General features: G+C 45.1%; 1 protein-coding gene across 22 annotated transcripts in view; it reads left to right on the top strand.

Annotated features, from left to right (window-relative positions):
- The window catches only part of odad4 (outer dynein arm docking complex subunit 4), a 100,051-nt gene that overhangs the window by 24,102 nt on the left and 53,456 nt on the right, over window positions 1-22,493 (top strand). For 3 of the 22 annotated variants that reach the window (XM_059638757.1, XM_059638758.1, XM_059638760.1), the window contains exons 12-19: window positions 5,094-5,144; window positions 7,734-7,802; window positions 9,135-9,185; window positions 12,199-12,273; window positions 13,559-13,606; window positions 15,059-15,118; window positions 18,113-18,190; window positions 20,960-21,040. The exons of 11 other annotated variants lie outside the window; for them this stretch is intronic. In XM_059638757.1, coding sequence (XP_059494740.1) covers window positions 5,094-5,144; window positions 7,734-7,802; window positions 9,135-9,185; window positions 12,199-12,273; window positions 13,559-13,606; window positions 15,059-15,118; window positions 18,113-18,190; window positions 20,960-21,040 — 513 coding nt within the window. The remainder of the gene's footprint in view (window positions 1-5,093; window positions 5,145-7,733; window positions 7,803-9,134; window positions 9,186-12,198; window positions 12,274-13,558; window positions 13,607-15,058; window positions 15,119-18,112; window positions 18,191-20,959; window positions 21,041-22,493) is intronic. 8 more of the 22 variants (XM_048560879.2, XM_048560883.2, XM_048560885.2 and 5 more) reach the window with 4 other exon arrangements.

Raw genomic sequence — 22,493 nt, forward strand, 5'->3', positions numbered from 1 at the left:
CTGGGCACATGGGTTCAAATCTCACCCCAGCAGCTGCTGGTCTTTAAATTCAATCAATCAATCAGGAATTGAAAATGATGGTGGGCTTGAAACTATCACTGATTTGATGCTTTAAAAAAAGACATCTGATTCACTAATTTCCTTTAGGGAGTGAAATCTGCCATCCTTACCTGGTCTGGCCTATGTGTGACTCCAAACTACTGAGAACGTTGACTCCTAACTGCCCTCTGAAATGGGTAAACTGCTCATTTCAGGGGCAAGTAGGGATGGGTAACAATCGCTGTCTTTGCCAATGGTGACCACATCCCATGAAGTTGAGTTAAGGGCTTTGAAGATAATTTATGAAGATTATTGTGTCCTTTCCTAATTATTTATTTTTTTCAATTAAATAGCTCTCTGCAAGTAGCCTGCTAGAATTTCAAAAATTTCAAAAACCTTGATTTCTGCTTTCTGAGAATTATTTACGGAGATTAAAAACTCAGAGTTTTCAATTGAGACTTCACCAATTTTTATTTTCCTGTACTTGATTTTCTTGTTCATCAAACTGAAAAGCCAAAAGCAAAATGCATTGTGTATTTCAACATCATCCAGTCCTGCAGGTTAGATGACATAAAGCTCCCTGACTGCTGTCCCCGACAGAGTTCTATAATCTGATGTCAGAACAACAGCCTCATTGTGTGGCATTGTAAACACACAAGATGCTGTTATTGATAGTCGTGAAGATAATAGTGACAGGCAGACTCTTCTTGATTGAGATAATATATGAAGGAAATCATAATGAAACAAACCCTGTTGTTGTAACAAGAGAGAATGATCAGAACCTGTTTCAAATCTCTTACCAGTGATAATGGGAACTGCAGATGCTGGAGAATCCAAGATAACAAAGAGTGGAGCTGGATGAACACAGCAGGCCAAGCAGCATCTCAGGAGCACAAAAGCTGACGTTTCAGGCCTAGACCCTTCATCAGAGAGGGGGATGGGGAGACGGAACTGGAATAAATAGGGAGAGGGGGGAGGCGGACCGAAGATGGAGAGAAAACAAGATAGGTAGAGAGGAGAGCATAGGTGAGGAGGTAGGGAGGGGATAGGTCAGTCCAGGGAAGATGGACAGGTCAAGGAGGCGGGATGAGGTGGTAGGTAGGAAATGGAGGTGCGGCTTGAGGTGGGAGGAAGGGATGGGTGAGAGGAAGAACAGGTTAGGGAAGCAGAGACAGGCTGGGCTGGTTTTGGGATGCAGTGGGTGGAGGGGAAGAGCTGGGCTGGTTGTGTGATGCAGTGGGGGAAGGGGAAGAACTGGGCTGGTTTTGGGATGCAGTGGTGGGAGGGGAGATTTTGAAGCTTGTGAAGTCCACATTGATACCTTTGGGCTGCAGGGTTCCCAAGCGGAATATGAGGTGCTGTTCCTGCAACCTTCGGGTGGCATCATTGTGGCACTGCAGGAGGCCCATGATGGACATGTCATCTAAAGAATGGGAGGGGGAGTTAAAATGGTTCACGACTGGGAGGTGCAGTTGTTTGTTGCAAACCGAGCGGAGGTGTTCTGCAAAGCAGTCCCCAAGCCTCCGCTTGGTTTCCCCAATGTAGAGGAAGCCACACCGGGTACAATGGATACAATATACCAACTGCACCTCCCAGTCGTGAACCATTTTAACTCCCCCTCCCATTCTTTAGATGACATGTCCATCACGGGCCTCCTGCAGTGCCACAATGATGCCACCCGAAGGTTGCAGGAACAGCAACTCATATTCCGCTTGGGAACCCTGCAGCCCAAAGGTATCAATGTGGACTTCACAAGCTTCAAAATCTCCCCTCCCCCCACTGCATCCCAAAACCAGCCCAGTTCTTCCCCTTCCCCCACTGCATCACAAAACCAGCCCAGCTTGTCCCCTCCCCCACTGCATCCCAACACCAGCCCAGCCTGTCTCTGCTTCCCTAACCTGTTCTTCCTCTCACCCATCCCTTCCTCCCACCTCAAGCCGCACCTCCATTTCCTACCTACCACCTCATCCCACCTCCTTGACCTGTCCATCTTCCCTGTACTGACCTATCCCCTCCCTACCTCCCCACCTATACTCTCCTCTCTACCTATCTTGTTTTCTCTCCGTCTTTGATCCGCCTCCCCCTCTCTCCCTATTTATTCCAGTTCCGTCTCCCCATCCCCCTCTCTGATGAAGGGTCTAAGCCCGAAACGTCAGCTTTTGTGGTCCTGAGATGCTGCTTGGCCTGCTGTGTTCATCCAGCTTCACACCTTGTTATCTCAAATCTCTTACCAACCTTGTCTTTGTGTCTTCAGTGATGACCACAGGAGTTTGTTACTTTAACTATTAACATGTCTTCTCTGTCCTTCATTGTCTGCACTAACTTTTGGGCTTTTTTTAATTGACACAGTTCTGCTGACAGACTGAATTAGAGTGTGAAATGTTCCCAAATTTTGGATTGTGACCTCAATTGCCACCCCAGTAGATAAGTTTGTTAATAAAGCATATGGTGCTTTGGCTTTCATTAACAGGGGGATTGGGTTTAAGAGCCGCGAGGTTATGCTGCAGCTCTACAAAACCCTGGTGAGACCACACTTGGAATACTGTGTCCAGTTCTGGTTGCCCTATTATAGGAAAGATGTGGAGGCTTTGGAGAGGGTGCAAAAGAGGTTTACCAGGATGCTGCCTGGACTGGACGGCTTGTCTTACGAGGAGAGGTTAACTGAGCTCGGATTTTCTCTTTGGAGAGAAGGAGGAAGAGAGGTGACTTGATCGAGGTGTACAAGGTCTTGAGAGGCATGGATAGAGTCGATAGCCAGAGACTTTTCCCCAGGGCAGGATTGACTGCCACGAGGGGTCATAGTTTTAAGGTGTTAGGAGGAAGATGTAGAGGAGACATCAGAGGGAGGTTCTTTACCCAGAGAGTTGTGAGCGTTTGGAATAGTTTACCAGTGGTAGTCGTGGAAGCGGAGTCATTCGTGACATTTAAGCGACTGCTGGACATGCACATGGACAGCAGTGAATTGAGGGGAATGTAGGTTAGGTTATTTTATGTTTGGATTAGGATTATTCTACGGCACAACATCGTGGGCCAAAGGGCCTGTACTGTGCTGTACTTTTCTGTGTTCTAATATCAGTTCTGGGGTCTTGATGGACAAGGCAGGGATGGATAACATGTTACAAACTAGGTTTGAGTAGCTGCACAAGAGATAACCGTACTGTCCTGTGCTCAGCAACCAAACACCAGGAAACTCAGGCCCCCAATAATTATGGACTTCGCCATCATGTATCACATCTCCACTCGGGATGCTCCCAGAGTGATGCAGCCTTGGTCATACCATTGTACATTGTGTTTTGCGACATTATGCTCCAGTTCTCCATTGAGCCCCTACAACTCACAATTTTTTTCTGAGTCTGTAACACAATACACCTCTACTGCCTCTCCGCTAAATCACATTGCAACCCGAACTGCAGCTGTAGCTGTGTATATCGACTCTTTGTGTACTGAACGTTAATTAGCTACCAGAAATCTAATAACAACGAAGGATTTGTAATCAGAGCTCAGGCAGGATTAAATTCTATGATTTGCAGGCACCAGCATGATAAACAAAAGTAGGAATCTGATTGTTTCTTCAGTGTCCTTCTCAAAATTTTGCTTCAGAATAACAAGGTTGAATATATGAAATCTAAATAATAAGATGAACAAGGCCACCAAAAATGTAAACAGGATGTTGGGATGAATTTTGAGAGGAATAGAATTGAAAAACAGCGTAGTTGCGTAAAACTTCCTTTGAACCTCAGTTCAACCACATTTACTGTACACTGTTCCTGTCTCTGTGCCACAGAAATTAGTGTCAATTTGTGGGAACTGCTGCATAGGACTGAGATGATATGACGTTTCTTCATTAAGAGAGTTATGAATTTTCAGAATTCTCTACTAGTGACCAATGGATGCTTATTTTTGTTAAATAGGTTCAAAACTGAGATCAATGATTTTGACAAATTTTTGGTCTTTAAGAGAACATGAGGATAACTCGGAAAAGTAAAGTAGAGTTGAAGATCAGCTTTGCTGTTATTGAATATTGGAGTGGCTTTGAGGGGCCATATGACCCACTCCTGCTATTTCTTACTTTGTGATGAAAAAGTGTGTCGAGACACTGGAGGAGATCCAAAGGCGATGTACAAAGATAATGCCAGGCAGAGAAGCTGTACCTTTCAGAAAGACTGAACAGGCTGGAGCTGTTTCCTCTTAGGAAGGGAAGGCTGAGGGGTGACTAATAGAGGTTATGAATATTATGAAGGGGTTAAATAAGGTTGATGCAGAATAGATGTTTCTATCTGGGGAATACTTAAGACAGCCATCAATATAAGATAATGAATCCAACAAAGATTTCAGGGTAAACTTTCTTTCTATGTATACATGAGATAAGAGTGTCACTGGCTGAGCTAGCATTTATTTCCCATCCCTATCGCTTTTTGACAAGATAAAGGCAAAGTGCCGACTTCAGTTCCTTGAACAGTACGTGTTTTTGTCTGGGGTGGACAAAGTCAGAAGTCACACGACACCAGGTTCTAGTCCAACAGGTTTAATTGAAATCACAAGCTTTCACAGCCCTGCTCGTTATGATTTCAAATAAACCTGTTGGACTAGAACCTGGTGTCCTGTGACTTCTGACGTTAGGCAGTAGTTCCAGGATTTTGACTTTCGAAGTGGATGACCTGCTGATCAATTGGGATTGCTCTGTACCTGATGGTTTTGAGCTTCTTGAGTCTTGGATCTACACTTGTCCAAGACAAATGAAGTGTATTGCATGAGACTCCTGCCTTGTGCCTTACCCGATATACATTTTGCTTAGTACGTGATGAGAAAGTAGAATTTGCTGCCAGATGGAGTAGTTGTGATAGACGCGTTTAAAGGACACCTCGATGTGTACAGACAAAAGTATAGAAGGAAATGTTGATAGTATGTGACAAAGTAAAGTGGGATTAGTGCGAAACATAAAGACTGGTACAGGTGAGTTAGTCCGAATGGCCTGTTTCTGCGTTGTAAATTTAAGATTAAATCTCTATTAGGTTTGAGTAACATTTTTTAACCTCTCGGTTTTCCCACTGTAGTTGGTCCACTTGTTGTTGATCGGACGAGGACTAAGAAACAGAAACGTGCTGGTATGTTATCCATGTAGACAACCTGTACTCTGTCAGCAACATATATCAGTCACATGTACATCTGCTCATTTACACCCCCCTGCATTTTAAGCAACCCTTTTCTGAAGGATGGCTCACAAGGTGTTGTTCTCATTATAATCCATTAGACAGTGGAAAATGAGGCTGGAGATTAGAAATGGAGGATAAAGATATGGCAGACAAATTGAACAGGTATTTTGCATCGGTCTTCACTACAAAGAATACAACAAGCCGTGCGGAAGTAGCTGTCAGTCAGGAATTGAAATGGAGGGACTGAAGAAAATTACAATTACCAGGGAAATAGAACTGAGCAAATTATTGGAACTGGTAGTTGTCAAGTTCCCAGGTGCTGATGCATTCATCCCAGGGTCTTAAAAGAAGTGGCCAGTGAAATAGTTGATATGTTGGCTTTAATCTTCCAAAACCCGTTAGATTCTGGGAAGGTTCCTCGAGATTGGAAAATGCTAATGTAACTCCTTAATTCAAAGAGGGAGGGAGACAGAAAGTAGGAAACTGCAGGCCAGCTAGCCTAATCTCCATTATAGGGAAAGCATTAGAGACTATTATTAGCAATGTTTTAACAGGCACTTGAGTAAGTTTAAGGTAATCAGGCAGAGCAAACACAGGCTTGTCAAAGTGAAATCGTGTTAAACTAATTTATCAGAATTCTATGAAGAAGGAACTTGTGTTGGAGATAAAAGGGAACCAGTGGATGCATTGTTCTTAGACTTCTGGAGGACATTTGGTAAGGTGCCAGAGCCAAGGCTTTTGCAAATTATAAAAGCCCATGGTGTTGAGGCTGACACATTGACACAGAGAGACGATCGGTTGGCTAACAGGAAGCAGGGAGGAGGAATAATTTGGTCATTTTCAGGCTGGTAGGATATCCTGGGTGGTGTGCCTGAAGGGCCAGCGCTGGGACCTCCACTCTGTACAATTTCTAGAAATATTTGGATGAAGAGATCCAAAGTACAGGAGCTAAATTTGCTGATGGCACAAAGTTAGACAGGAAAATGAATTGTGAAGAGGATGTAAGAAGCTACAAAGGAATACAAATAGGTTCATTGTGTGATTAAAGATCTGGCAAATGTGGAGCACAGTGTGGAAAAACGTAAAATAGTCCATTTTGGCAGAAAGAACTAAAAAGAAATGTATATGTTATATGTAATCTAAATGGTGAGAGGTCGCAGAGCTCTGAGATGCAGAGGGATCTGGTGTACTCATGCATCAATCACAGAAGGTTAGCCTACAGGTGCAGCAAGTCAGCAGGAAAGCCGACAGAATGTGATGGTTTGTAGTGAGGGGAATTGATGCAGGAGTGGGGAGGTTAAGCTGCAGTTATACAGGGCATTGGTGAGAGTGTATCTGGAGTCCTGTGTACAGCACTGGTCACTGAACTGACAGAATAATGCTAATGCATTGGGGACTGTTCAGAAAAGGTTTATTTGACAAGTACCGGGAATGAGTGGATTGCTTTCTGAGGAAAGGCTAGATAGGCTGGGTCTATATCCTCTGGAGTTTAGAACATCAAAGGTGACTTAAACACATAAGAGATTGAGGGAACTTGACTGGGTGAATGTGAAAAGAATGTTTCCTCTTGTAGGAGAATCTGGAAGTTGTAGGGGTCAGAGTTTGAAAATGGAGTGGGGTTGCCCATTTAAACAGGTGACGAAACTTTTTTTTCTTTCAGAGAGTTGAGAGTGTTTGGAATTCCCTTCATTAATGGCAGTGGATGCAGAATCTTTAAATACTCTTAAAGCAGAACTAGATAGATTCTTGATCACTGAGGGGATGAAAGATTATCAGCGATATACAACAATGTAGAATTGAGATTAAAATCAGATCAACCATGACCTTATTGAATGGTGGAGCAGGCTTGAAGGGCCAATGGCCTATGCTTGTTCCTTGTTCATATGTTTATTTCCATCCCTTGGGTTCTGATCGTTACAAACCATTGGACCAGTACACAGACATATCACCTTTAACCGTTATTGAGAAGGTAGTGCCTGACCATATGAGATATCAAAGCTGAACGTAATATTCTCATCAGCGAATAAATGCAGCCAGGATAGTGACCAGGAGGGTGAGTTTATCCCATCATTATCCTAAGGCTCTAACAATAATGATGGGATCCCTCCCAGCAGGTTAATAGAGATCCACTGACTCAGCACAGAACAGGCATAAACCCAGCAGCATCCTGGACGCAATGGTTTGACTACATATTGGATCAAATCCCTTGTTCTGATGGAGCCTTGCACCTCATCATAACTGAGCCCATCTTGCTCAACAACTCAATAGTGAAAACAGGGTAGTAGTCAGACCCAGTTAAGGTGGCTGTGATGAGGAATATGCAGTGGTCAGTCCAGCAGCAGGTGGTGAAAAACATTTTATTAGTGGCAGTCTTGCTTTTTCCTAGCTCCTCAGTTTGTTGTTGTGCTCAGTCCCTGGACATGGTTTCCTGGACTGCAGCCTGCAATACAGGCTGATGTTGGGGCAGTGTATGTCCTGGAGAGAATGAAAGTGACTCGTGCAACTGTGGAATTTCTGTAACCTGCCATCTTCCCACTGCAGCCTTTTCAACTGAGGAGCCATCTTCTCTGGGAGCTGAAGATGTCACTGATTCCACCCTTGGTGCTCAGGGTAGGTAGCCAGACCTCTGTGCAGCTCCTCTCCAGTCAGGCCTTTGTGTGTCCCATTGAGTTCAGACTATTTCCCTCTCCTCCTTTCCTGTCATTTACACCACTGAATCTGAAAACCACAATTTCCATGTTCAGGATTAGACACAGATAAAATGATAATTATTGGCTGAACTAATTTGAAATTAATGTTTGGGTGAAAGTAAACATGGATATAGGGTATGATGAGGTACTCTGAGAGCGAGAGACCAGGAAAGATTTTGTTCTTACAGCTATATTAGTTTAAAGTAAGGCATTTTCACTGGGTTGGTGGTGTTTGGATTTGAAATTACTGGACCAAAAAAAGCTTCAAAAGATTTATTTTTTGTTAAAAGTCTTTTTACAATTATTTTCAAACACAATTGATATGTTCAAATGAGATGCTCAACATATTGCAGCTATCTCCTTTGCCCTTGTCTCACTCCTTTTCCCAGCCATTCCCAGAGCCAGGCTCTCATTCTGACCCACTGATCTACTGGCTTGGTCAACCCAATGTGTTCTGCAACAGGAACAGCCTGGCGTCTACTCGCACACACTCCTGAAAATGTTCTGTCCATGGTTTTCAGGTCAGATCATAACCTTCCCCGATTATTCTTTTTACTGTAGCAGCAATGGGTTTACAATGCTTTAATACGTTGGTCAAATTGCAGCTTCAGCTAGTCAGGTAAACCAGCCCGACAGCAGGGCAGCATGGAGGCCCAGGGGTTAGCACTGCTACCTTACAGTGCCAGGAATCCGGGCTTGATCCCACCCTCAGGTGACTGCCTGTGTCTGCCTCTGGGTGCTCCCAAACATGTGCAAGTTGATGGATTGGTCATTATAAATTTCCCATAGAGTCCAGGGATCTGCAGGCTAGTTGAATTAGCCGTGAGAAATGCAGGGTTGTAGGGGTGGAATGCTTTTCGGAGTGGACTTGACAAACTGAAAAGCCTGCTTCCACACTGTAGGGATTCTGTAGGTATGATGACCGCACTCCGTCTCTATAAACTGACCTGGAGTGAGGGGATAAAACTGTCCTTGTATCCAAATGAAGAATAGGCCAGAAGGGGAAAGCCAGCTCAGCCCATTGTCGAACAGTCTCTCAATTTGTGGAACCACTGGACACTAATTTATCAATCAGCCTTGTACAGAATCCCATTGGTGGATTGGAGGGTAACGGCCTTTCCAACAAAAGCAACTGTCAGAATGTTATTATTATCAAGGGGAACCAGTGATTAATGTCGAATTTTCATAAGCTTTTAATGTGAAGCTTGTGTGATTGAGCAGAATTGTTTAACCTGATGTTTCCGTGCACTAGGTGCTGAGAAGGCCGGTGGGGCGATAGAAGCAGAGGAATCCTGCTCCGAGGGTAGGTTCTAATGTGGCCAGCACTGAGGCACCATCATTCACCCCCCCACCATGGTCGGGGTTACACTGAATCACTGAGATATCTGCCCATCCTCAATCCGAATTCCGATCTGAAATACGCTCCTGATTTCTCAGCACACTATGGGGTTCCAGATCTGTTCGGTACTCCATTAAACCACTAATAGCTTTCAATAGCTTTTTGGGAAATACCTGAAAAGATAGGAAAGTGCATTACTGTTTGTAATTTGAACTGTGTTTGGCATCATCGGTGATAGAGGGTTAGCTCAGTCAGCTGAATGGCTGGTTAGTGATGTGAGTGATACCATCAGCCTGGGTTCAATTCCCACACTGGCTTAGATTACCATGCAGGGTTTTCAACTTCTCTTTCCTGAGGTGTGGTGGCCCTGAGGTTAGACCACACCAGCTCTCACTCTGTAACGTAAATGCAGTGGCATGGGCTGGGATGGTTATGGCAGCATTACCGATTAGTCAGGAATAGTCACTGAAGTAATGCAGACTTTCCATTACACATTGAAACATGCTCTGCATTTAGATACAGAGTAAAAACTTCTTCACCCAGAGAGTGGTGGGTATATGGAATGCTCTGCCCCAGAAGGCAGTGGAGGCCAAGTCTCTGGATACTTTCAAGAAAGAGATGGATAGAGCTCTTAAAGATAGTGGAATCAAGGGTTATGGGGATAAGGCAGGAACAGGATACTGAGTGTGGATGATCAGCCATGATCATAATGAATGGTGGCGCTGGCTCAAAGGGCTGAATAGCCTACTCCAGCACCTATTGGCTATTGTCTATTGTCTATTGTCTAAAACTCTCGACACTGTCCCCATCAAACACTCCCAGGACAGAGACAGGACAGGGTTAGATACAGAGTAAAACTCACTCTACACTGTCCCCATCAAACACTCCCAGGGACAGGGACAGCACAGGGTTAGATACAGAGTAAAACTCTCTCTACACTGTCCCCAACAAACACACCCAGGGACAGGGACAGGACAGGGTTAGATACAGAGTAAAACTCTCTCTACACTGTCCCCATCAAACACTCCTAGGGACAGGGACAGCACAGGGTTAGATACAGAGTAAAACTCTCTCTACACTGTCCCCATCAAACACACCAGGACAGAGACAGGATGGGTTTAGATACAGAGTAAAGCTCTCTCTACATTGTCCCCATCAAACACTACCAGGACAGAGACAGGACAGGGTTAGATACAGAGTAAAACTCTCTCTACACTGTCCCCATCAAACACACCAGGACAGGGACAGCACAGGGTTAGATACAGAGTAAAACTCTCCCTACACTGTCCTCATCAAACACACTAGGACAGGGACAGCACAGGGTTAGATACAGAGTAAAACTCTCCCTACACTGTCCTCATCAAACACTCCCAGGCTGTTCCAGGAGATATTGTCTTTGGACACACATAGTGGCAGAGAATAGACATTCATTTTCTGAGTGGGAAGTGGGACCCACTGCCCCTGAAGTCCCACATTGTTATTCTGTTAAAACCAGGCCTTTACTTCACGTGGTCAGAGTGGTGATGGAGCAGAATTTGCCTGCATGTTTGGTAGCGGGAGAGAATCCTATGTATTTGCAATATTTAATGGAATGGAGGTATTTGGTCTTAGCCAGGACAAACAAATGCATTCCCTTCACAATCAAACACTGAAGTAACCCATAACTACCATCCATTACTTCTACCCCTCAGTTGGGTAAGGTTTCAAGATTTTGTTCTGTTTTGATACAAAAATATCTGAAAGTCTCTCCATTTTGCAGATTTCTGAGTGCCCAGGTCCTACACATTGAGGGGGACCAATGAACAGGTTGTGTGTATTGACCCCAGGTAATTACCACAGTAAAAAACCAGGGGCACTGCTGTCCATTGAAGAGAGCTGATTGGGTATACACCTTGAGGGGCTGTAGACTACACCAAGCTTAGGGAAAGGCAAGGTGACTGGCCCACTATAGATGTCCATTTCTGCATTGGTGCCATTTCTGCAACACACACTGGAAATCTAAGCTAAATTCCCTCTGCCCCAACCTAACAACACCTCGTAACTCCAATGAAGAATAATTTTCACCCCCTGTGAACAGTGATCTGATCTCTATGGCCACCCTTGAATAGGGGGAGGCAATGCCCTCGTCGTATTCTCACTGGATGATTAATCCAGAGATCTGGATAATGTACAGGGGACCCAGGTTCAAATCCCACTATAACAGACAGTGAAATTTGAATTCAATTTTAAAAGTATCTGGAATTAAGAATCTAACAATGACCATAAATCATCTGGTTCACTAATAACTTTTAGGAAATGCCATCCTGACCTGGCCTGGCCTAGATGTGATTCTAGGCCCACAGCAATGTGGCTGACTCTAAACTGCCCTCTGGGCTATAAATGCTGCCTGGTCAGTGACACCCTCAGCTGGTGAATGAATAAAAGAAACATAATTGATCGGCTAGTTCTCAGGCTGCGTATTACCCAAGGAATGATTTGCAGCTGTGTTGACAGACCCTGCGCCATGATAAACAGGATCTCCCTTTGCAATCTGCATTCAGCACTTTGTTAAAGCACAAGCTAAGAGTAACACTAAAGTCACATTGCCAGCAGAGGAATCTGCTTTAGAATATTTCTCATATTCAGTTACCCAGAACCTTCAGCTCCCAGCGTAATATTCTTTGTTTAGGAACTTTTCATCTCCAGGAATCTCCTGTGGGTTCAACTGTCAGAGTCCGGATGACCTTGGAGTGTCTCCTGGGTGTCCATGCCAGGAGCTGCAGCTTTCAAAGGGCTTCCCAGGGAGGAATGTCTGAGGCACTGACTTGGACACACTGCACTGACCTGAGGCCACCCCAGCGCAGTCTCCATGGAAGTGAATCACCATTTTACTCCCATCAAAGTCATAGTGAATCATTTACTGAGGATGCTTAGAGACAATAAGCGGTGAAATTGACAAAGTTAACATGTTGTGTAATTTCTTATTTTGATGCAACAGAGTTCAGTTCGTCAGATTCTGTCTGTGGGCTTTATTCATCAGGAAGTGATCGTGTTTCAGATTTGTCTCCTCAGGGTAGGTTTGCTCGTTAATACTATGTGTGTGTTTATGTGTGCGTGCATGCGCACGTGTTTGTGTGTGTGTGTGTGTGTGTGTGTGTTAGTGTGTGTGTGTTAGTGTGTATGTGTGTGTGTGCATGTGTGTGTGTGTGTGTGTTCAGTGCCAGATCGCAGTTAGATGCACACAGAGGTATAGAAGGACCATTTTAGTGATGCTCTCTGTGATGTTTCTCTTGGATTACTCGTGTATTGCCCACATCCGTTGTTAATATTTGGACTGGACGTGTAATCTGGAGCCTCCAATTTAACACTTGGGCTGAAATAAAAGCTTGTGACAAATACAGGATGGTTCCACACACCCAGGTGCACATGGTTAGCAGGTGAATGTGACCTCAGGTGAAGCAGTTACATTTTCCACAATTAATTTTTATTGTCTAGAGGTTGGAGGGATTCCTGAGAGAGAGAGGTGTTGGCAGGCTGGTATTGTTTAGCTGTACAGCTCACCCTTAGCCAATCTCTTTCTTGTTTTCATTAGTCTTTGTGACAATTTATTCTTACTGCTTTCTGAAAAACATTGTCACAGAACATGTGTTTTCCTGTCAGTTCTGCCAGTTGCAGGCCTGTGTCTATCAATCCCTTTGTGTTATCACAGAGCAATGTGCCTTAAAGGCTGAATTCACTGATGGCCACAGACATGGGGGAGGTGGACAAAACACCCCCTTGACGCAATGGAACTGAATTTATGATTCAGTGGGAACCGACAAAGGAATTGTAAAAAGTTTTATCAAGGGAAGGTGTGAGTTTACATTGAGACAGAATCTGTGTGAGCAAATATATCAAGGGTAGGTCTGTTATTCCCTCTTCTTTCCATAATTTGGGAATTGTATTTCCAAATTAAAATAAGTGGATTCGTGGAAAATGTACTTTAATAAAAATTGCCTGAAAACCACAGCAGATTATGTAGTGTTTGGGAAGAGAGGATTGTAGTTTGCCTCTCCAACAGAGAGACTTCTAGCCAGAAATATCAATCCTCCTTCCTTACTCCGCAGGCATGAGTTTCTGTACAATCTACTGTGGAACCCATTTCTCTGCCATCACTGAAATGCAGACCAACATTTACACTCTGCACTCACATGTGAGAGAGCCAGGGTGGGATGTGAGAAGATGCTGCCTCTGGGAATGCTGCCTGAGCAAGAGTCAACTTGCTTCAGGAGAGGAACTTGAACGAATTAGAAAAATATGTTAAGTGTGGCTTGCACAATTGATTAGATTTTCTTTGACATACTGTATTTATACAACAGAAACCAAAGTCTCTCCTGATCAACTGATCGTTTCTAAACCTTCAGATGGTAAGAGAATTACGTGGGTTAGATTCAGAGGGGAGCTATCGTGAATAGACCGAATGTAAAAACTGAATGACAGTCTCAGATTCTCATCTGCTCTCTCATTCTGAATTCGATCCAAGCTGTTGTCGATGAAGTAATTTTTCTGTTGTTTCTTGTTATCAGCCTCACCCACGTGTTTTCATTGCTTCTCATTTACTTGTCACTGTATTTGATTCCGGCTGTGTGCAAATCAGAACTGAGCACCAACTCCCTGTCCACAGAGCTGGAACTGGCTCTGAGAAATGTGGTGAGGCGTTTAATCATTCACTCTTCACTGTGCCATACCTGAGTATGATAGCACCTTGCCATGTGCCTGATGCAGTAAAGCACATTTGGTTCCAGCTCCCTGGAGAATTGTGCAAGAATGGTGACATGGTGGTTCAGCGGTTAGCATTGCTGCCTTATAGCACCAGGGACCCGGGCGACTGTCTGTGTGGAGTTTGCACATTCTCCCCGCGTCTGTGTGGGTTTCCTCCTACAATCCAAAGTTGTGCAGGTTAGGTGAATTGGCATTGCTAAACTGTCTATATATCCAGGGATGTTCATGCTGGGTGGGTTAGCCATAGGAAATGCAGGGTTATTGGGACAGGTTAAGGGGCTGAGCCTGAGTCTGGGATGCTCTTTGGAGAGTCGGTGTACATTCACTGTGCCAAATGGCCTCTTTTCACACTGGAGGGGTATTCTAGGTTTCTGACCTTGGAAGCCACATGTGCCCCAGATTGGGTAATGGGTACAAAAAGTCTTGGAATCATGGCATGGAGTTTCTGCTGAGCTTGATAGCTCCTGTGCTATGTTTCAATGAGAGGCACCTGCCCTTCCAAACGAGTGAAATGTTTAGGCAGATGCTGCAGCTGCCCCACTGCCCCACCCCTGCTGCATTCACCTGGGCCCTGGGTCTCTCCCTGCTCCTCCCCATCTTCAGGTGGGTATAATACTAACAGGTGTCGATGCTGTTCCACCCTGCCCTGCCCCATCCTCCAATACAGGCTTTGATGGCAACCAACTCCTGGCTTGGGATTCCAGCCAGGTCCTTGACCATGGGGAGGGTGTTGCCTGTTTGACCCTTAGTAAGGGGGCTTTCCCCAAGGGAGAAAATACAGACCTCATATTCAAGACCCACATCACCTGGATCAAACTCCATCTGCGCCTGGATTACTGGGTTTGCTGTGGGCAAGACAATGCATATCTAATGCTGATTCAGTGGAATAATTTCAGGGGATTACGTTATGGGAATTTGTATTCCCATGAGATTGGAAGATTAAGGTGTGCGCACAAGGATGAAGGTTAAAGGGATGACAGAAAGGAGCCGCACTGGAACATTCCTCACTGAAGAAGTGAAAATGTTAGAGGGAATATTTAGGAATCTCTCAAAGTTATTGAATAGAGTTTGTCTAACCTGCTGTCTTTGTGCAATAGACTTCCAGCATTCTCCTGAACTGATGATTCCAGCACAAGATGGAGAAGGGACTGAGGAGGGTAGGTTCAGAATACAGTGATAGTGTCATAAAAATAAAATTGTAGAATTTTCCAACAGGAAAGGGGGCCATTTGGCCCATTGTGTTAGTACCAGCCCACTTTACAGCTCTTGATCTTAAGTTTTGCAGGTCACAGCACTTCAAGTGAAAAACCAAATGTTTTTTAAATGCAGCAAGGTATTTGTTCGGGCAATAAATTGCACTTCTGTAACACCTGCTGGGTGAAAGCTGTCATCACCGTCAAAAAACAACTATTGATCCAGATGTAGTAAGAACAGCAGATGCTGAAGTCAGAGGTAACACAGCGTGGAGCTGGGGGAGCGCAGCAGGCCAGGCAGCATCGGAGGAGCAGGAAAGCTGACGTTTCGGGTCAGAACCTTTCCTCAGAAATGGGGGAGGGGGAAGGGAGCTCATAAATAAATAGGGAGAGGCGGGTTGGGGCTGGGGAAGGTGGTGGGATGGCGGTAGGTGACTGCAAGTGGGGATTGATCAGTGAGGTGGGAGGAGTGGGTAGATGGAAGAGAAGATGGTCAGAATGCGTCAGGTCAGGGAGGTGGGGATGAGACGGACGGTTGGATATGGGATGAAGCCGGGTGTGAGGAGATTTTAAAATTGATTAAATCCACATTGAGACCATTGGGCTGCAGGCTCTCATGGCGGAATATGAGATGCTGCTCCTCCAGTTTCCGGATGGTGTCATTGTGACACTGAAGGAGGCCCAGGATGGACATGTCGTCCAGGGAGTGGCAGGGGGAGTTGAAATGGTTTGCGACTGGAAGGTGTTGTTCTTAACGCGTACAGAGCACAGATGCTCTACAGAACAGTCTCTGATTCTCCGCTTGGTCTCAGCAATGTAAAGGAGGCCACATCGGGAGCAGGGGATGCAGTAGACCAAGTTGATGGATGTTCAGGTGAACCTCTGTCTGAGGTGAAAGATTTTTTTGGGCCCTTGGATGGAGGTGAGGGGGGAGGTATAGGGACAGGTGTAGCACTCCCTGCGCTTGCAGGGAAAGATGCCGGGGGTAGTGGGGTTAGAGGGGAGTGTGGAGCAGATGAGGGAGTCGCAGAAAGAGCAGTCCCTATGGAAGGCAGATGGGGGTGGGGAGGGAAATATATCTTTGGTTGTGGGGTCGGATTACAGGTGGAGGAATTGGCGGAGAATGATATGTTGAATCTGGAGGTTAGTGGGGTAGTATAAGGACAAGGAGGATTCTGTCTTTAGTTTTTATTCTGGGGAGGGGATGTGAGGGCAGAGGTGTGGGAAACGCAAGAGATGTGATTGAGGACATTTTCGACCACCAGAGGAAGGAAGCTGCGTTCCTTGAAATAAGGGGACATCTGGGATGTTCAGGAGTTGAATGCCCCATCTTGGGAGCAGACGTGGTGGAGGTGGAGGAGTTGGGAGTAAGGGACCGCATTCTTGCAGGACGGTGGGTGAGAAGAGGTGTACTCTAGGTAGCTGTGGGAGTTGGTGGGCTTGAAATAGATGTCGGTTTCGAGGTAGTCACCAGAGATGGAGACAGTGAGGTCCAGAATGGGTGGGAGGTATCAGAGAGGGTCCAAATGAATCTGAGGTTGGGGTGAAAGGTGTTAGTAAAGTTGATGAACTGTTCAAGCTCCTTGTGGGAGCATGAGGCAGCACTGATTCAGTGATTGATGTAGTGGAGGAAGAGGTGGGGTTTAGGGCCAAGTGTAAGAGCAGAAGAGGGATTGTTCCATGTAACCTATGAAGAGGCAGGCATAGCTTAGGCCCATGCGAGTACCCATGGCCTCCCCCTTTGTCTGTACGAAGTGGGAGGAGTTGAAGGAGAAGTAGATAAGGATAAGGATGAGTTTAGTTAAGCGGGTGAGGGTGTTGGTGGAGGGGGACTGGTTGTGCTTTTAGGCCGTCTGCATGGAGGATACAAGTATCTCAGGATTGGATGTCCATAGTGAGGATGAGGTGTTGGGGGCCAGGGAGTTGGAAGTTTTGGAGGAGGTGGTAGGCAGGGGTGGTGTCCCAAATGTAGGTGGGGAGTTCCTGGACCTGGGAGAAGAAACAGAGTCAAGGGAAGCAGAGATAAGTTCAGTGGGGCAGGAGCAGGCAGAGACAATGGGTTGGCTGGGACAGTCAGGTTTATGGATTTTGGGAAGGAGATAGAAGCGGGCGTTGAGGGGTTGGGGAACAATGAGGTTGGAGGCTGTGGGTGGGAGGTCACCTGATTTGATGAGGTTATGGATGGTTTAAGAGATGATGGTTTGCTGGTCAGGGGTGGGGTCATGATTGAGGGGGCGGTAGGAGGAGGTGTCAGAGAGTTGGCTGGGAAGAATCTGTTTCTGAACCTGCCGGTGTGTGTGTTCAGGTTTCTGTATCTTCTGCCTGATGGAAGAGGCTGCAGGAGATTATTACCAGGGTATGATGGGTATTTGATGACGTTGGCCGCCTTTCCATGACAGTGAGCCAATGTAAATAGAGTCCATGGATGGAAAGTTGGCTTCCATGATGGTCTGGGCTCGGCACACCACCTTCTGTAGTTTCCTATGGTCCTGGGCAGAGCAGTTGCTGTACCAGGCTGTTGTACACCCGGACAGCACGTTTTCAATGGTTTTCAATAGTGCACGTGGAGAAGTTGGTGAGGGACGTTATGGACAATGCAAATTTCCTAAGCAACCTGAGGAAGAAGGGGCGTTGTTGTGCCTTCTTGACCGTCGCATTTTTGTGGGAAATCCAGGGCAGGTTGTCAGTTATCATCATTCCGAGGAACATGATGCTCTTCACTCTCTCAGCCTCAGTTCTATTGATGTAAATGGGGGCTTGTTCTCTTCCTTTCTTTTTGAAGTTGATCAGTTCTTTATTTTGCCAATGGTGAGAGACCGATCATTTTCATAGCACCACATCACCAAGCCCTCTATCTCCTGTCTGTATTTTGACTCGTTGTTAGATAAGAGAAAATGAGACTAAATTAAATATATGTACTTCAGCCATTGTGTGTAACCTGCTGTATTTACCCCATAGGCTCCCGAACGTCTACCGGTCAAGTAATCCCTGGCACTCCCAGTAATAGCCTTGTGGATGGAAATTGGATGGAGCAGGGTGGGTTCATTCAGCATGCAGCCAGCACAGACAGCATTAATCACAAAAACACGGCCTACTGCCTCCAATTCTCATCTGCTTTTTATTGATTTCCCTCTGAGTTCCAGTTTGAAATACCGATGCCGTTGTTCCTCACTATCAAGCTCACCCACGAGTTTTCATCGCTTCTCACAATTACTCTTTGCCATGTGAGATCTTGTTATTCTGAAATCCGAGTGCAGGGGCTTTTTGTGTTTATTATGGGCATTGGGTACTGCTGGTTAGGCCAACATTAATTGCCCCTCCATAATTACCCTTAAGAAGGTGGTTGTGAGCTGCCTTCTTGAATTGCTGCATTGTGTGGAGTCATCTCCAATGCTGTTAAGGGTTTTGACCCAGGGACACTGAACGAGCCATGACATATTTCCAAATCAGGATGGTGTGGATGGTAACTTGCAAGGGATGGTGTTACCACGTATTTTCTGCTCTTGTCCTTTTAGATGTAAGTGGTCATGGGTTTGGAAGGTCTTGTTTAAGGAGGCTTGGTGACTACCTGCAGTTCAACTTCTAGATAGCCTACGCTGCTGCTACTGAGCATCGGTGGGAAGGAAATCAATGTTGAGTGTTTATGGATGTGGTGCTAATCAAGCAGCTGCCCTGACCTAAATGGGGTCAAGCATGTTGAGCTTTGTTGGAGCTGCACCCATCTGGACAAGTGGGGAGTATTCCATCACATTCATGACTAGTGTCCTATATGGCCATTGCCTGGAATTGTGGTGCTGGCAATGGTACTTATCACTTGTCAGCCCAAATTTAGATATTGTCCAGGTTTTGCTCCATATGTACATAGACATGTATCTGAGGAGAGGCGAATAGTACTAAACATTGTGCAATCATCGGCCAACATCTCCACGTCTGACCTTATGATGGAGGGAAGGTCATTGATGAAGCAGCTGAAGATGGTTGGGCCCAGGACACTACCCTGAGGAACTCCTGCAGAGATGTCCTGGAGCTGAGATGACTGGCCTCCATCAATCACAACCATCTTCTTTTATGCCAGGTATGACTCCATACAGTGGAAGGTTTTCCACCTGATTTCCATTAGCTCCAGTTTTCCTAGGGCTCCTTGATGCCACATTCAGTCAAACATGGCCTTGGTGTCAAGGACAGTCACTCTCACCTCATCTCTGGAGTTCAGCTCTTTTGTCCATGTTTAGGTGAAGGCTGTAAGGAGGTCAGAGTCTGGGTGACCCTTGGGGAACCCAAATTAAGTCTTAATGAGTTATTGCTGAGCAAATATCGCTCAATAGCACTTTTGATGTATTGGTTTGCTGATATTTGAAAGTAGACTGATGCGGTAGTAATTGGCTAGGTGGCCTCTGGCCTGCTGTTTGCTCCATTTCCAGGTAGATGACTGTGTTGCAATTGTGCCAGAATAGCTTGGTGAGAGGCAGGAATAACTTCCAGAGCACAAGCCTTCGGTAATATTGTTGAAATGTTGTCATTACCCATAGACTTTGCAGTATCCAGTATCCTCGGCCTATTCTTGATATCATGTAAAGTGAGACAAATCGCCTCAAGGTTGAGGTCTGTGATTCTGGGACTTTGAGCGGAACCTGAGATAAATCATTCACTTGGCACCTCTGGCTGAAGATGGATGTTAATGCTTCAGTTATGTCTTGTGCACTGATGAGCTTGATCCCCCATCATTGAAGAAGGGGTGAGTGCGCACTACTGCTCTCCTAGTTAATTGTTTAATTGTCCACCCAATGTCATTGTCCAAAAAGCAGTGACTACACTTCAAAAGTAATTCATGTGAAGGTGCCAGACATGTTTCTGAGAGTCCCGATGAGGCGTTATTTGATGAGCAGTGGTGAGGTAATGACCAGATCACTTGCTTTAGAAATCCGCTCTGAGATTTATTAGAAACACAAATTACATATTTGTCAACAAGTTTGGAGGACACAAATAAAGAAAGCCTGTTCACTTATACAGGGTTTTGGTGAATACCTAGAACACAGTGTTTCATGTTGGTGCCTGAATCTTGGGAAGGATACACATAGATTGGAAGTGCTAGAGTAAAGTTTCACTAGATTCATCCCTGGGATGAACGGGCGAAGTGAATTGGGTCTAAATCTCTGGAGTTCAGATGAATGAGAGTTGATCTCATTAAAATCCTCACAAGATTCTGAAGAGGATTGGTGACAGATAGCAAGAGCCTAGAGCATGTGATAGGAGGATAAAATTCTTCACTTAAACAGTTACGAATCTTTGAAATTCACTGCCACAAACGATCAGGGATGAACCCATCATTAAATCTCCTTAAGGCTGAGAGCCATGTTTAGTTTCTTGGGAAGTCAGGGGATATGAGAAATGGGTGAGAAAATGAGTTGAGACCAAGCATTGAAATGTTGACTCCTGCTCTTATCTCCTTCCCAGTTTGTTGAGACATAAATGTCCCAGGAAACTGAGAATTCTCCCACTCTCCTGTGGGATAGAGATCTTTGAAATCCATCCATCGCTGAAAGATAGCACCTCTCAGTGTTGCTTTATTTTTGTGCTCAAATCCCTGGAAGTTTGGCTTGAACTCAGAATCTTCTGGCTTCTCACAACTTACCAGTTGCACTAACGCTCTCATTTGGAAATTAGGGATTTTGCCAGTGTGACGAGCAATTTTTTATCCAGTACATTATCAAATATAAGTGTAAAAAGCAAAATGGTGTTTTAATTTAGTTACTTTGAACGATGAAGAATTGAAATGTAAAATTCATGTAACCTGCTACTTTCCAGCAGTGCATCTTAGCAGATCTGAAACATTGGCTGCGATTCAAAAACTTGAAGTGGTCCAGGAGAGCGACAATGTTCAAGAGGGTAGGGAAAATCTCTTTATGCAGTGTTATTAGACCTCAAAGATGGCAAAGTCAAAGACAGCTGAATCTTTTAATGGAGTAGATATTTGAAGCAGGAGAACTTACAGGGAGAGCACGGGGCAGGGAAATAGGTTTTGTACTGGTTTGGCAAAGAACCGATTGGAACTTGATGAACATAATGGCCTCTTCTTGTAAACTGGTTTGCATTCCTTCCATTCCTGGATCTTTCCTTCTCACATTGGCTGGGAAACGGCACAATCTCCTCTGCTATTTCTCACTTCCCTGCCATCACTTTTTGCATTCCTCTTCATTGAAGGGTCTTCTGTTTCTTCTGTCCACAAGCATCACAATAAAACCATTGGTTCTCTTGGAGAAGGTCTTTTGTGCCTCCCTTTAGGTGCCTGGGTTCCCAAGACACATGAATTTCTTGAGACTATAAGACAATAAGAAGAGGAACAGGATTAGGCCCGTCATCCCATTGAGCCTGCTCTACTGTTTCGCTCATAGCTGATACGTTTCTCAGCCCCATTCTCCTGCCTTCTTCCCATAAGCCTTGATCCCTTTACTAAACAAGAACCTATCTAGCTGTGTCTTAAATACACTCAATAGCTTGGTCTGCTCGGCAACAATGAGTTCCAAACATTCACCACCCTCTGGCTGAAGAAATTCCTCTTCATCCCAGTTCTAAAGGATTGTCCTTTCACCCTGAGGCTGTGCTCCCGCATCCTAGTCGCTCCTACTTGTGGAAACATCTTCTCTACATCCTTTCTGTGCAGGCCACTCAGTATTCTGTAGGTTTCAATCAGAACTCCCTCATCCTTCTAAATTCAATCAAGTACAGACCCAGAATCCTCAACCGCTCCTCATATGACAAGCTCTTCATCCTCTGGATCATTCTTGTAATCCCTCTGGGTCCCCTCCAGTACATCCTTCCTTAGGTATGGGGCCCAGAACTGCTCACGGTATTCCAAAAGTGGCCTGACCAGAGCCTTATACAGCCTCAGCAGTACATCCCTGCTCTTGTTTTCTAGCCCTTTTGAAATGAATGCTAACATTGCATTTGCCTTCCTAACTGCCAACTGAACCTGTATGTTAACCTTAAGAGAATCCTGAACTAGGACTCCCAATTTCCTTTGTGCTGTAGATTTCCAAATTCTTTCTCTGTTTAGAAAATAGTCAATGTCCCTATTCTTCCTACCAAAGTGCATAACCTCACACTTCCCCACATTATATTCCAACTGCCTTCTTTTGTCCACTCTCCCAGCCTGTCAAGTCCTTCTGCAGCCTCCCTGCTTCCTCAACACTCCTGTCCCTCCACCCATCTTTGTGTCATCTTCAAATTTAGGAACAATGTCCTCACTTCCTTCCTCCAGATTGTTAATGTATAATGTAAATAACTGTGGTCCCAACACAGATCCCTGCAGAACTCCACTAGTCACTGGCTGCCATTGTGC

This window comes from Stegostoma tigrinum, chromosome 31 (assembly GCF_030684315.1).
Source record: "Stegostoma tigrinum isolate sSteTig4 chromosome 31, sSteTig4.hap1, whole genome shotgun sequence".
Taxonomy (NCBI): domain Eukaryota; kingdom Metazoa; phylum Chordata; class Chondrichthyes; order Orectolobiformes; family Stegostomatidae; genus Stegostoma; species Stegostoma tigrinum.